The 15,466-nt window shown below is 52.8% G+C and overlaps 2 protein-coding genes across 4 annotated transcripts in view; both read left to right on the top strand.

Annotated features, from left to right (window-relative positions):
• Positions 1–1,461, top strand: part of UBE2G1 (ubiquitin conjugating enzyme E2 G1) — a 106,184-nt gene extending 104,723 nt beyond the window's left edge. For all 3 annotated transcript variants that reach the window (XM_043582709.1, XM_043582708.1, XM_043582711.1), the window contains one exon: positions 357–1,461. Coding sequence is in view for 2 of the 3 variants with exons in the window: in XM_043582708.1 (XP_043438643.1) it covers positions 357–464 (108 nt within the window). In the remaining variant the exon portion in view is untranslated. The remainder of the gene's footprint in view (positions 1–356) is intronic.
• A 6,715-nt stretch (positions 1,462–8,176) lies between these two features.
• ANKFY1 (ankyrin repeat and FYVE domain containing 1) overlaps positions 8,177–15,466 on the top strand; it is an 80,306-nt gene continuing 73,016 nt past the window's right edge. The window contains exon 1 of the mRNA XM_043582705.1: positions 8,177–8,253. Within this exon, the coding sequence (XP_043438640.1) occupies positions 8,244–8,253 (10 nt within the window). The 5' untranslated portion in view covers positions 8,177–8,243. The remainder of the gene's footprint in view (positions 8,254–15,466) is intronic.

Genomic DNA, 15,466 nt, shown 5'->3' with positions numbered 1-15,466 from the left:
TGATTAATATAAGTTGAAAGACATTGGGGATCTATTGAAAACAATCTAAATTAGGGAAGTATACTACGACTTTCTACGCTGATGGAAAGAAATCTTCTGTGTCTGTACTGTCATCCAGTATGGTAGTCACTAGCCATATTGAGCACTTGAACTGAATTTTAAATTTTATTTACTGTCATTTAAACTTGAAATAAAACGGCCATATGCGGCTGCCATGTTGGAGGAGCACAAAAGTGAGCTTAAAATGAAATGAAGAATTCGTTTCCAAAGAAATAGAATACAAATAAAAATTGCTAATCAGTTAATTCTTTTGTGACTTGTAAATTCATCATGTGACGCTCTTTGCTTTGTTGTAGGGTCTCCAACTGAGAAACACGGCACTGTTTCCCTGCACTCTACCCACCTATCGCTGGACTTCTGTCGTAACAAGTTGGCAGACACTGGCTGGAAGTGGGCTGCGATAGAACATGCCAGTATCAGTGCTGACACAAGAGCCTAACAAGTGCCAACTTACAGATGATTACGCATTTTGAATTCTAATGAACTGTTTTAACCTTCAGGAAGAATTGTAAAGACCTGTACATAGCACAACATGATCCGGATAATATATATACTATTCATGTACATCCACAGATACACCTTGTACCAAATAATGCTTTCTTGTAGTAGAATAAGAATCGTGTAAATTCTAAAAGATTTTAGCAGGTTTTCTTTCCCTATTCATTGTTTCTTATCAGTTTTAAAAGACTCCTTAAAGCATGTCAGATGAAAAACAATTAGGATTACAAGTTTCCATTTAATTTCCTTTAAACCATTGAGGCTTCATTAAACTCTTTTCACTTACTAAACTTTTGTATCTTCTTTGTTTTGACACACTCCCCTTTGCTTTTATCTCTTCTATCTGCCAGAAAGTTTTCGAATCATTTAGTTCCAATACTGAAATACTTAATAAGCAACTACTTGATTTTTAATGATGACTTCAGAGGAGTGGTCATCACCAGGTGCTTTGTCCTTTTGTACCCTAGTTGTACCGTCTCTTGGGTTGGTTGTAGCAATAACATGTTTTGGCTGTTGAGAGCTCTTGAACTCAGTCATTATCCCTGAGAACTAAAAAGAGTCAGTTCAGAATCCAACTTAACTGAAATTTGCCCCACATGGTGCAGAAGTCTGGTTTGGTTTTGCTTTTGCCCCCCAGTTCCCTGCCGTTAAGGTCGGGTGGATTACGGTGTGCACTGCGCAGGCTTTCTGCGTCACTTGCGGGTTCGCAAGGACAGACGCTGTTGACCCCGTGTCCCCTTCTCCTGAGCCCTTCGTGTTTCTTTGCCTCTATTCTTCTATACTGCAGGTTTTTTCTCACTTATTGTACAAAGAAATTGCGATGTATATTTTCATGTAATTTGATTTTGGAATTCTGTCACCTTATGTAGTGAGTTCTTCCAAAATACAATTTTTTTCCAATAATTGTCAAGTTGTTGGCTTTTATTGTATTGAATGAAGGTTATAATACTGAATGCCAGAGAAATGCAGTTTAGAAAAATCTCAGGTTGATTCCTTATGCAAACAGACTTATACTTGAAAATCCCATGGCCGTGGCAGTGGATGTATTGGGCTCTATCTAGGTTCTTATGCGGATCTCAAAGCACTACAGGGGTGTGAATGCTTTGCTGTTTGACATATAGATTCTGTCACTGACATAGTGCACTTGGATTTTATTAATGTTTGAGCATAAGCATATTTCATATCATGTTTTCTAAAACAGCTTCAGGAAATGATGAAGTGAACGTGTGCAGTGTTAACGGCAGGCCCAGGTTCCTCTATGTTGGGTGTGAGGTTGGGATTGGGAAGTAGTAGTTGGCTTGTAAGAGACAGAACTCGAGACGGTACCAGATGGGACACAATTCTGTGAGAATTGGTGCGTCTCTGCTCTGTGGGGCTTGGAGAGACGCTTTGGCAGAGAGTGAAGGGATCCCTATGAGTAGCTCCATCCTCTGTGGACTCTGCAGGTCCTTTTTGAAGCAGAAGTAAAATGGTTGAGGATGTAGACGCAGTAGAGAGTGATTTTTCTAAACACCTGTCTGTTCCCCACTCTGAAGCATTATAAAATCCCATACATGTGTAATTGCTGAGTGTGAAAATTGTTTGATTTGATTTACTGCAGCCAGTTTTCTTCGAGAACTTCATTTGGGACTCCCCCCCCCACCCCAAAATTCTAAAACTTGTTGCCCCAAAGTGCTGGTAGTGCACACACGCCTGGGATTTGAATGCAGTCCCTCTTACTCTTACATCAGAAACTGTCCACATGGTGGCTGCTTGTGGCAGAATGGAGTCTGAACTTTGCTCTCCCGTTGCTGTGATTCTGCTAGTGATCCGTCAAGTTAAAACCTGGGACTTGACTCTTCAGGGAGCGGCAAATGACCTAGTAACTCAGGGACAACTCTTACTGAACTTTAAGTGCCACTTAAATGCAGGTACCTTGGAGTAACCATGTGTGTTTTGGGGCTAGATCCTGGGGAGTCAAAGGGGGAGCCAGGAACGAGGGCCCCTCCCTTCCCGCTCTTTTCCACCTGGCGCCCTGGCGTGCTGCACGTGGACACACAGGCCTGGGCGGGGGAGGGTCGTGTGTGACTTCTTCTCTGCCAGGGGCATCACCTGTGCCTTTCCCTGTGTTCATCTGACAGTGTGAACTTAGCGCCTCCATATTTGATATTAAACCACTCTCAGGTGACACTGATCCAGGTGGCTTTTGCCCCACCAGTGCCTCATCACTAGTGTGAGGTGAGTCCTCTCTGTTCTAGGAAAAGGATTTTTCTCCCTAACTCTGTGCCAACTGTCAACAACATCTACACAGTCTTACGGGTTTTGGGACTGTTGGCCATTTCCTAAATTGATTCCAAGTTCTGGTAAAGGCTTCCAGATTTCAGTCTGTGCTCATACGGGATGTATGATCTCAGTGGCTTTCTGGCCTCCTTCTGTGAGTTTAAAATCCACGAGAGACTGGTTCCCTTGTCATTACGAGGCACTCTCTCTGTGAGGGTATTCCACTCGTTCTGTGATCACGTAGGTGTCCTGGTATCCCTAATGGCCTTCATTCTATTTCATATGCTCACCACCCTCTACGAATCTGCACACTTGGGGTTGTGGTGCTTGTGGATCTGTTTTTTGCCTGTCTGGTCTCCAGTCGGTGGAATTGCCTTCTTTGCACTGCCACTTCTCAGCATCTCTGAAATCTGACATAATGTTGCGTCATTCCAGTTTTTTGTTGTGGTTTTTTTTTTTTTTTTTTTTTTTTTAGTTCTGTAACTTGTTGATTGTATTTAACTATGTGAGTTCTGTTGTGATGTTTGCTGTATTGTAAAGCACCTCCATCGTGTGGTGGATGCTGTGTAAATCAATAAATGATCACTTAGAGGCTGTATCACGAGCTATTTTGGTTTTAGGATGCAGGTCTCAAAAGCAAGTTGTGGGATTCTTTCGAAACAGCACATGATACCAAAAGGTCCACAAGGGAATCTTGATAAAGGACTTTTAAAACTTCATTTCAAGAAGGAACCAGAGGGTGGGAAGTTGACTTCTGACCTGCTACAATGGTCTTAAGATTTCCAGTACGGGGCCAAGCAGCATCCTTCACCAGTCAGGTACCTGCTGATGAAGGGCCTTGAATGAAATGAGTATGTGTTAGCGTGTTTCGGGGACTTTGTCTTTAGCCTGAAGCGGCTCTATCACAGACATAAGCTAGAAGGCGGGGAACCCAGACCTGAGCGTGGACCGGAAGAGCCCACGGGCACCACCTCAATCCCACCACCTTCCCTCTTCCACACGGATGGGCGAACGTGGCCCCAAGTAGCACCAGGCTCACTTAGCAAGTTAGCGTAAAAGGGGCAAGACCGAGCACTTTTTCCCGCCCTTGAAAGGGTGTCCCTGTCTACCTTTCTACCCTGTGCCCTCACGTGGAGTTCACGTGGATTTACAGTGTGAGGTAGTGTTTGTGTTGATGAATGCTGCCAGTGGCCGCCAAGGCCTCCTCCTTGCGACCTGGGAAAAGAACAAGAAGCCAGATCTCTTAATGAGAGCTGAGTTGGAAACAAGAAGAAAATCCTCCTTGAAAGCAGTGCGGGGAAGGTTCGGGGTCATTTTCAGAGTTTAGTTTTACTGATAAAAAATTTTTCTGGAGGACTGGAAGCCCCAACAGGGTTCAGTTTGCAGAGCAAATTATTTCCAGGATAAGCTACTTTTGGTTGCTCCGTTTCAGATGTGTGCAACATGACTGCCAAGGTAGGGGTAACTTTTTTCTTTTCTGGTCTCATTTAGTCTGCATGCCCCACTGAGCCATAGTGACATGATGAAAGAATTCTGCTTCCTGTTCACACAGGTGGAATAAATCAGGAGAAGGAAGAAGCTTTCACAAAAGGCAGCAGACACAGCTTAGACCTAGGAGCTGCTCAGAGAATCCTAGGCAAGACCCTTGATATTTCCCCCTTGCCGGCAGCATCCATTAGGAGGAAGCAGGAGAGCGCTCCGTGTGCCCAGCAACACCTCGTTTGTTCCCAAGGAGCGACAGAAACCATATTCCTACTGATGGAGCTTGCACTTTATGGCAGGCTGGTGCAAGGCGCATTCTCACAAGGGTCCTCCAAAGTAGTAGTTTCTCATGAGGAAAACGGGTTCGGATCAGCGTGGCGAGACTGCAGAGCGAGTACGTTTCCAGCGAGGATTCGGTTCCAGGGCCTTGCTTCCTCGCTTCTGTGCTGGGTGCTGCTCCCTCCCTGTCAGGTGGTTCTTCCTTCCCAAGGTCACCCGGGGGCGCACGTGTTGAGGCCCGTACTGGAACCTAATTCGCTGGCCCACGGGTCCAGTGGTTCCCTCCCTTCCCCTCTCTACCAGGACCTGGCACCTCCTCCCCGGGAAGAGCCTGTGCCCTTGTGCCCTAGGCGGTCTGTGGTGACCCTTCACGCACCTTGTGTTCCCCGTCCCGGACAGCTCCACGCCGAGTTCCTCCTTATCTGAGCAAAACCCGAGTCACATCTAAAGTGAACCATGTTCAGGCGCTCAGACATCTTGCCTGACCTTGCGAGCTGCCGGGAATCCTGTTGGCTGCTGGAGTTGCCTGATGCTTTGTCTCACAGGCTCTGTAGCTCAGGGGTTTCCAGCCAGTAGGAGTCCCCTTGGAAGACAAGGGCCCAGATCAGGTCAGAGATGGAGTCCTGGTACCAGCATCTCTAGGAGGAGGGCTCTCACCTCTGAGAGAAGGCTTGGTGAGGGCAGGTCATGGTCACGACAAGGAGGCAGACAAGCCCTTGAGTTGACTAGGCCCCTTAGGGGAGCTTTCATTCGCTGCAGGCATCTAGTCCAAGCAGGCGGGAAGGGCACAGATTTGTTTCTTCCTGCATGTGTGCTGCTCTCCCTGGTTTCCATCACGTTCTCGGGTTTGTGACCCTCTGGATGTCCTGTCCCCCTGTAGAAACTGCTGTAGGACCTGAGAGGGCAGCTTGCAGGGTCCTGCCCTGATCAACACAGCAGGTCAGTTGCAGAGTCCGATGTGAACCCCGTCCCCCTGACTGCTGGTGTAGCTCGTGGCGGGAACGACTCCTCAAACATACTGAGCACCTGCTGCGTGTCACATGCCAGGGTGGTGCTGGTGGGACAAAGACACGTGGTCTGATGCAAAAGCAGGCACCGGCTGTGGCAGAGTCCCCAAGCACTTTTAGGTCATCGGTAGGGCACTCAAAGCAGACGAGCTTGGCAGGCCACACTCATGAGCCCAGTGGCCCGCCGTGCGGCACCTCTAAACCACTGTTGACAGACTAGGAGGCTCTTGAGCCATGGCAGCTCAGTAGCCTGGCAAATTCTCCCCTGCCCACGTGCCCACCCCAGCTGGACATCATGTCCCTGAGCACACCACTGACCTGACACATTCGCCCTCTCCCCTTCCATCCCCTGGGGACCTCAGGCAGAACTCCTCCCCCTTCCTCAGAACCCGAACCCTGGGACGTTGTGGACTCCACATTGCTCCTCTGCCAACCTACAGATGCTAACCCTCCGTAGCACTCAGGCTTCTCCCCCTTCGGACGCTCCCCCTCTGCTGTTCTGACCCCTCCTCTCACCCACGCTTCTTCCTCAGCTCTTGTCCCCGGTCACCACTTCCCCTGCAGTCCTGGATGCTTCTAGGAATGGGGACCATCAGCCTTCCTTGGATTCTCCTCTGTATGACAGTCTGTTTAGAAGGGTCTCCTGCTGTCTGCTTGCCATAGCCTTTAGCCCTCTCTCCTGCTGTTGGTCACCCCATGTTCCCTGAAGGCTTTGGTTCCTTGGCTCCCTACCTGTCCATCCCAATACTGAATCTGGCCGGCTTCCCTGCTTCTCGCTTTCACTGCGCTGGCGGGTTCCACGCCCCGTCCTGGGCCGTGTCAAGCCCCAGCACTACTGAACATAGGAGTCCAGTTTGCCACCCCAACAACAGGGCCCACCCGGGTCCTCGATATGGCCGAGACCCAGGTTTCAGGTTTCATGACCCCTACTACACCAGCCCCTGCGGTCTGCACCTGAGTTGCCTTCGCAACTCACTCCCCGCCTGTGTGGCAGGAGACCTCGGGCACCGGGGAACACGGTCATCTGCACTCTCAGCGCCTGCAGCCAGGCGGGGTTCTGCTCGGAGGGTGCCCGTCCACACGCACAGGAGACACGCGGGGCAGCCCCTCTGGCCCGACGCCTCTCCCAGATCACTCGGCTCTCTCCGGTCCCGTGCCACCAACTGATGTCATCGAGCGGCGTCCTGATGTCTCTCCGCCTCTTCCGTCCGTCTGCCTGCACGCTTGTCCTTGGTCCCAGGGGTTTACCCGAGTAAGCCCCTGCCCCGGGGTCCGCAGTGGGGCCCGCACGGAGGCCTGGGTGTGGTGCGCGGTGGGGTCCAGAGTGAGCTCCGCGGTGGGGCCGGGGTGGGGTTCCCGGTGGGGTCCGTGGTGGGGTCCGGGATGGGGTCCGCAGTGGGGACCACGGTAAGGTCTGGGGTGAGATCCGAGGTGAGGTCCAGAGTGAGCTCCTCGGTGTGGTCCGCGGTGGGGTCCGGGGTGGAATCCGGGGTGCAGTTCTGTGTGGGGTCCGGTGTGGGGCGTGCGGTGGGGTCCAGGTGCAGTCCGCGGTGGGGTCTGGCGTGGGATCCGGGGTGCGGTCCGGGGTAAGGTCCGCCGTGGTGTCCGGTGTGAGGTCCGCGGTGGGGTCCGCAGTGGGGTCCGCACGGAGGCCTGGGTGTGGTGCCCGGTGGGGTCCAGAGTGAGCTCCGCGGTGGGGCCGGGGTGGGGTTCCCAGTGGGGTCCGCGGTGTGGTCCGGGATGGGGTCCGCAGTGGGGATCACGGTAAGGTCTGGGGTGAGATCCGAGGTGAGGTCCAGAGTGAGCTCCTCGGTGTGGTCCGCGGTGGGGTCCGGGGTGGAATCCGGGGTGCGGTCCGCGGTGGGGTCCGCAGTGGGGTACGGGGTGCAGTCCGCGGTGGGATCCGGGGTGCAGTTCTGTGTGGGGTCCGGTGTGGGGTGCGCGGTGGGGTCCAGGTGCAGACCGCGGTGGGGTCTGGCGTGGGATCCGGGGTGCGGTCCGGGGTAAGGTCCGCCGTGGTGTCCGGTGTGAGGTCCGCGGTGGGGTCCGGGGTGGGGTCCGGGGTGGGGTCCGCGGTGGTGTTCGGGGTGGGGTCTGGGATGCGGTCCGCGGTGGGGTCAGGGGTGGGGTCCGTGGTGGGGTCCGGGATGCGGTCCAGGGTGCGGTCCAGTGTGGGGTCCAGGTGGTGTCCGGTATGGGGTCCGCGGTGGGGTGCGGGGTGGGGGCCGCGGCGCAGTGCGCAGAGGGTCTTCTGAACTCCGTCCGCGGTGGGGTCCGCATCCAGTCCCTGGCCCGGTTCCCGCCTCCTCTCCCGCAGCCTCGGCCCCTGCCCGTCGCCAACGCGCCGCGAGACCACAGAGTCACGCTCCCGACCGCCTCCCCGCCAGGTTTCTCCAAGGAGCAGGGTCCGCTCGCCGTGTGCATCCCGTCCAGGGCCCTGCCTGGGCCGCGGCCACGGTTGGCCGCCGGCGCGCACCCGCGCCTCGAAGGTGTGAGGAGCGGAGAGGCCTCCGCCCGCCGGCCGCCGCCGCCGCCGCCCGCCCGCGCTCCCTCCGCCCTCCCGCTTCCCGAGACTCTCGCGAGACCCGCGGCCTCGGCTCCGCGCCGCCCCGCTTGCGCGGCGCACTTCTCGCGAGGCTGCAGCAGGGCCGGCCCGACATGGCGGAAGGTAGGGTGTGTGGGGGGCGGCGCGGGGAGGCGCGCAGCGGTGGCGGCGCTGCAGGCCGGGGCGACGGGGCCTTGCGCGGGCCGACCGGCCGGCCGTGCTCGCAGGGGCGCGGCGGGGCTCGCGGGCCGTCCTGCCCCGCCTGTGTGAGAGAGCCGCGGAAGGGCTGGCGGGTGGGCGTCCTGAGCGCGGCTGCTGAGGCGACGCCCCTCGGGCGCCCCCCACCTCGCGGGCCGCGGCGGCTGCCGGGCGGGGGCCGGGCGGGGCGCGGCGGGCGGCCCCAGGGACTCGCCGCGCCGGCGGGGACGTCAGCTTCTCGGGAAACCGAAACTGCTGTCCTGGCACGTCCCGCATCCGGCCGGGCTGGGCTCGGTGCGCCGGCCGGGAGGCTGCCCCCAGGTGGCGGAGGGGCCGGCCAAGGTCACGCCGCGCGGACCTCCGCCCTGTCGCCTGTCCTCGGGTCCTTCCCTTCTCCTGGTGCGCTCTTTAGGGCGCTGCAGGCCGGCGGTGGGGCCTCTCTGGCGCTGCCTCCCTGAGCCGAGCAGAATCGGAGCCCTCCTTGTCAAAACCGGGTCGTGCAGGTGCAGGTGCGGGGCGAGAGGCCAAGATGGGCACCGTCGCTTCGCCCATTAGCCTCATTGTCGGAGGAAAATGCTCCTTTTGTGCTTAACGCTTATTGAGTGACCGCGGAGTGCTGGTCCTGAGCTGAGCTTTGTCTGAATCCATCTTTCCTTGGATCTTAAAATTGGGCGGCGCATGGCAGTTTGCAGGCTTTTCTCATTTTGGACTAGACTTGCGCACAACCTTGTGAAGGAGGGCTGCGCGTGTGTTACTTCCACTTCGTAGACAGAGAGACTGGGGCCAAAGCTGTGGAGACGGCCGGGACTGGCACCCGGATTTTGCCTTGGGTCTTTACCCTGTTCGACGTAGTAACTCGAGGCGAATATCGAAGGCAGAAGAGGCATAAAAAGCAGAAAGAAAGTGCAGGTATCCCACGAAGCTGGTTTTTGGGTAAATCACAGGATGTTGGGCGCAGGCAGCCAGTGGAATGGAAGGGCAGGATAGACGGCAGGAGGAAGGCCTTCGGTGGGTGCTTCTGTGCTGGAAGAGAAGTGGGGAGTGTCGGGGAGCACGTTACCAGGACTGAAGTGTGCGGCTGCAGGCTTAGCACTCAGCAGGTTTGCTGAGCACCTGCTCTCCTGTGCAGTCAGGTTCCAGCCACAGGGATCTCCTGCAGGCTGAGTGTGACGATCGGTCATCTTGCAGGCGCGTTGAGGGCCATTTAGCTAGCGGAGGATGCACCTGACCCAAAACGTCCTTTCAGGGTTACATTGGCAAAGAGATCATGGGTAGGTAAGAAGCATAGGCTTGGGGTTCTGACTTACAGCTTTTCTTGTGTTCCAGTTTGTTCTGGTTTCAGCTTTTGGCAAACAGTGTTGCAAAACTTCAGCTAGGAAGAATGAGTGAAGCATTCTAGTCCAGTTAGCCCCTTGACCTGAAGGTGTGTGTTCTGTGGAGGAGGGCAAGTGCAGCTAGAAAGGGCTTCTTCTTGTGTATTGTTGTTTAATGCTGCTTGTATCCTAATCAGAATTTGTCAGAACTGTCCACGCTTGTTCTGAAAAACTCATTTAAATGTAAACAAATAGCAAAAATCTCTGGCCTGTAACAGGTGGATTATCTGTGAGCACATCCTATGGGAACTCCCTGACAGTGGGTTTTGTTGGTGCCGCGAGTGTGTGAACACGCGGGAGATGGGGCCTCGGAATAGTAAACAGAACCTGGAGGGGCGGAGCCCACGCTTTTCTTGCAGTGTGACTCTTTGAGAAACCAACCTTTTTCCCTTCCGTCTGTCCGCGGTATTGGTTTGACCAGAAATATTTAGCTAAAATCTGTCCTGAAACTGGTTTCCATTTCCGCTCTACGCGTGTAGCTGTAGTGCTGATTTAAACTTGCTTCGTCACTCAAACAAGTCCTTCCGGCTTTGCTTTTTCTCCTCGATTGTGCTTACTCACAGCCTCCTTTTACAGCTTCCAGCGTTCCCTTTAAAACATCAGTCGGAGGGGCGCCTGGGTGGCGCAGTCGGTTAAGCGTCCGACTTCGGCCAGGTCACGATCTCGCGGTCCGTGAGTTCGAGCCCCGCGTCGGGCTCTGGACTGATGGCTCAGAGCCTGGAGCCTGCTTCCGATTCTGTGTCTCCCTCTCTCTCTGCCCCTCCCCCGTTCATGCTCTGTCTCTCTCTGTCCCAAAAATAAATAAACGTTGAAAAAAAAAATTAAAAAAAAAAAAAAAAAAAACAAACATCAGTGGGATCCCATCTCTTTCACTCCTCTCCATACACCTGCCCTGCACACCCCCTCTCCACTCCCGTGGCTCTCCATGATCTTGAAATATATTCCAGAGCCTTCCAGTGCCTGTTCCAGCAAGGTCTGCCCCCGGTTAGTAGAGCAGCCTCGTTCCCCGCGTCTTCTCAGCCACCGTGCTCCAGCCATGCCAACCCTCGCTGTTGTTTGTGCGTTCCCAGCATGCTTCTGCGTCTCCCATCTTTGTCCTTGTGGCCCCCACGGCCTGGCACGGTCTCTCAGTTTCTGCACACAGCTAACTGATCTATTTGGGTGTCTGTTCGGTTCTCACCTCTTTGGAGATCTTCCTTAGTTATTTTTTAAATTGCTTTACTAGAATATAAACCTCATGAGGGCGGGGACTTCTGTCTCGTTCACTGCTGTCTGTCCCGACTTGGAATCACGCATTGGAAGGAACCGTTGATCTATTGAGCGTCATTTACTGGACATCAAGGGAAGTTGCCTGGATACATCCTTCGTCTCTTGGCAAGGCAGCAGGCTGGTCCAGCTTTTAACGTGCTCTGAATAACATTAGTCTGCCCGGAGCTCCCTAACCTACTTCTCACCCAGCCCAGCCTGTTTAAGTTTTAGCAGTTGAAGTGTAATGCTTAGAGCTCAGTCAGCTCAGTCTGCAGTCGGACGAGGGTTTGAACCCTAGTGTCACCAAGCTGTGTCCATGGGCAAGCTACTTAACTGCTCTCGGTCTCTGTTTCCTCACCTTCAAAAGAGGGGTCATTTCTGTCTCAAAAGTAGCTGAGGGAGGATCAGAATAAATGGTGCAGAAGGACACTTGCAGCCAGTGCCTGACATTTTGACCCTGACTTACAGCCTGTTTCTTGCTCTCCTGTTAAACGGGCTCCCTTCCTTCCTCAGCAAAATGAAGGTGAAAGTTGGAAAAAAAATGTAATGGTTTATTAAACAGAAAATTGATCATGGACTTTTATTAGCTTACTGGAATTTGGTCAGGAATATATTCTTGACAACAATGCAGTTAAGGTGAAGACATTGAATATTCTGGACAATCACTGGCCAATACAGTAGTCACCAGCCACATATGACTAGTTAAGTTTGATTAAATTAAGTAAAAATAAAAATTCAGGGGCACCTGGGTGGCTCAGTTGGTTAAGCGTCCGACTTCGGCTCAGGTCATGATCTCACGGCTCGTGGGTTCGAGCCCCGTGTTGGGGGGGTGGGGGGCTCTGTGCTGACAGCTCAGAGCCTGGAGCCTGCTTCGGATTCTGTGTCACTCTCCCTGTCTCTGCCCCTCCCCTGCTCGTGCTCTGTCTCTCTCTCTCTCTGTCTCTCAAAAATAAATAAACATTAAACAAAAATTTAAAAAAAGATAAAAACTCAGTTCCATAGTCACAGTAGCCTAATTGCAGGTGCTTCATAGCCGTGTGGTTGGGGCTCCCATCCTAGCAGACGGCACAGATGAACAGGACACGTGTATCATTCCAGAAAGTGCTGTTGGCTAGCACTGTTCCAGAAAATGCTTCATCAGTATAGGCTGTAGAAATAGGGAAAGAAGAAAGTGCTCTCTTTTCAGTTTTCTAATTTTGCTTCTTGTTTTATTCATTCAGCAAGTGTCTGTCCCAGGCCTTTGACAGTGACGTAGCCTCTGGAGACCTCTCAGCCACTGTCCCTTTCTGTACCATTCCCGCCTGTTTTCTGCCTTCCCTGTTGCTTGCTTCTGTCACCAGCAGTGCCTGTTCCCTTTCTCCTTGAGCTGTGTTTTTTTTTTTTTTTCCCCCCCATGAAGAAAGTTCGGAGCTCCTGGCTGGCTCAGTCGGTAGAGTGTGTGACTCTTGGTCTTGGGGTTCTAAGTTTGAGCCCTGCATTGGGTGTAGAGATTACTTAAAAATAAAATCTTTAAAAAGAAAGAACGGAAGGAAGGAAGACCCGTTCGCTGCAGTGGCCGTGGATGTGCCGGGAGAGAGAGACAGGTTCAGTCACTGGCAAGGCAAGTTGCTGTGGTCGAGACATGGTCATGATGATTGACATCATGCCCAACAGAATGAGAGTTCCTAGGGTCAGTGTCTCTTGCTGAATGACGGTGGGCCAAGGGCCTGGGGCATTTATTGAACTCTTACCTGGCAAGGCACGGCAGGGTGGAGGATGGGATGAGTTTGGAGGGGAGGGTGGGGGGAGGGAGTGGTGGCGTTAGAAAAGAGAAGCCAGACCTAGAGCTTCTCTACAGGAGTTCTGCAGTCCAGGAGGGAGGTGAGAAGCACGCACAAGAAACTGTACTGAAGGAAGTATGGAGTGGCAGGAAGCATGTTTGGGGAGCTCAGGGCAGGCCTTAGCTGTGATTTGGAAAACAGAGCTCTCGGGGAGACGGGAGTGGGGAGCGGTCACTCTTCGTGATGGAAGGAATAGCCGGAGAAGTGTGTTGAGGGGCAGGTTATGAAGGGATTGGCTAAGTGCTTGGGTTGTACCCTGTTGGTCATGGATAGTGACAAGGTGGTGGCACCACTAGAATCCTTGGAGGCGCGTGGGCATGTCTGCAGGGTAGAGGGTGACCTGGGAGGAGGGGGCTGGTGCAGCCTGCGGCGAGTCCTACCACAGGCGGCACCGCAGCTGGCGAGAACTGATAGGAGCGACGTTTACAGAAGGCGGGAAAGACAGGACTTCTGAAACCTGTTTGCATGTTGACAAGAGACACAGTAAAGATGACTCGAGGGTTCTGGGTCTGGATGACTGGGATTACGGCTGGGCTGTTAACAGGAGGAGGAAGAGCAGGTTCGAGGACCAGCGTCTTGACCTCAGGGTTGGACATACTTCGCCGTGTCCAGCGGCTATGTCTTCGCGAGGAGTTAGAAGCGTTTGCAGTCGGCCTGGCATTTGGGTGAGAATTAGCTAGTTAGCTAGTATTTACTGAGTGTCCCTGTGATCAGGGCTGGACAGAGTGAGGTTTTGGAAGATGTATGTCATGCCACTGATTTGTGGCATTTGTGACAAGATTTCACAGAGCTGGGCTACATTCAGGGAAGTGTATCTCCTTCCTCTTGGGCGCAAGCCACTGTGCTGGGGTGACAGTCGCAGCCTTAATGGGACTGTGGAGCGGACGGGGCGGCACAGCCTCTCAGCAGCGCCTGCCTGTTGCGCCTTGCGGTCACTGATTTTCTCTTGGTTGACGACTGACGGCACCACCGTCCCGCCACATCGTCAAGCCAGTGACCTGCATTCGGTCACCAAACCTGTGCGGCTCTGACGCGTTCCTCTCTGCCGCCGCGCCTCCATCCGTGCGCACTAGTGACTGTCAACACGGAGAACCCTGTGCCCTAGAGTCCCCGGGAGCTTTTAAAGACCCAGGTTTGTGCATCACTCAGCTTCAGTGCGGAGCAACATGCCCCACAAAACATCTCTCCCAGGCTGAGGCATTATTGAATAAAACATGGTTTCATTGAATCCGTTTTTATGTTTTTATTTATTTATTAATTTTTTTTTTAATTTTTTTTTTTCAACGTTTATTTATTTTGGGGACAGAGAGAGACAGAGCATGAACGGGGGAGGGGCAGAGAGAGGGAGACACAGAATCGGAAACAGGCTCCAGGCTCTGAGCCATCAGCCCAGAGCCTGACGCGGGGCTCGAACTCCCGGACTGCGAGATCGTGACCTGGCTGAAGTCGGACGCTTAACCGACTGCGCCACCCAGGCGCCCCTGTTTTTATTTTTTTTAATGCTTCTTTATTTATTTATTTATTTGGGGTGGGGGCACAGAGAGAGAGAGAATCCCTAGCAGGCATGGAGCCCAACACGAGGCTCGATCTCGACTGTGAGACCATGACCTGAGCTAAAATCAAGAGTCGGATGCTTAGTTAGCTGACTGAGCCCCCCAGGCGCCCGTAACAGTTTACTAGATATGTATGTGTGTGTGGATCCACCTATCCATGTGGAGATACGTGGTGCGTGTGTGTGTGTGTGTGTGTGTGTGTGTGTGTGTGTACTTATAAATACATGTATATTAAGGTAATCTTTCCTACCTAAGGAGTCCTGGTTAGAAACTTTCATCTGTAACTGGAGTAAAAGGAGGTTTTATTTTATTCATTATTTAAAAAATTTTTATTTTAGTTTTTAAATGTTTATTCATTTTTGAGAGAGAGAGCGTGTGCGAGTGGGGAGGGGGCCGAGAGAGAAGGGGACAGAGGATCCGGAGTGGGCTGTGCACTGACAGCAGAGAGCCCTACGTGGGGCTCAAACTCATGAACTGCGAGATCATGACCTGAGCCAAAGTCGGACTGTCCACCGGCTGAGCCCCCCTGGAGTCCCCAAAGGAGTCTTTAAAGCAAACTTTGGTTAAATAATGGCTTTTGGCCTTTTCCAAAACGTTCAAGTTATGACTGTTACAATTGCTAGGTTTTTTTAAAGGGCAAAAAGTCAAAATATTAGATATCTCTTAGCACCATCATATTTTTGATGATATGCAGACGGTGGAAGAGAGAGAAGTAGGAAGGTGCAGACTGGAAGGGGTACTATGGCCCTGACTCTCCCTTTGTGTGCTCAGGTGGTAATGACCTCTTTGCCTTTTCCTTTCCTATAGGGTATGTTGTGAATCTGAGTTCCCAACAGTAAATACACTCACTTATTTCATATTCTCTGCTAAACAGTTGTCCTACATTTATCACTTAAAAAAAAAGTTTTTTTTTAAAAAATATTTATTTATTTTTGAGACAGAGAGAGAGAGAGAGAGAGCATGAACAGGGGAGGGTCAGAGAAAGAGGGAGACACAGAATCTGAAACAGGCTCCAGGCTCTGAGCTGTCAGCACAGAGCCCGACGCGGGGCTCGAACCCACGGACCGCAAGATCATAACCTGAGCCGAAGTCGGACGCTTAACCGACTGAGCCACCCAGGCGCCCCATTTATCACTTTTTAAAT

This window comes from Prionailurus bengalensis, chromosome E1, assembly GCF_016509475.1.
Source record: "Prionailurus bengalensis isolate Pbe53 chromosome E1, Fcat_Pben_1.1_paternal_pri, whole genome shotgun sequence".
Taxonomy (NCBI): Eukaryota; Metazoa; Chordata; class Mammalia; order Carnivora; family Felidae; genus Prionailurus; species Prionailurus bengalensis.
The sequence above is the reverse complement of the archived record's forward strand: the minus strand, read 5'-3'. Positions and strand labels throughout refer to the sequence as shown.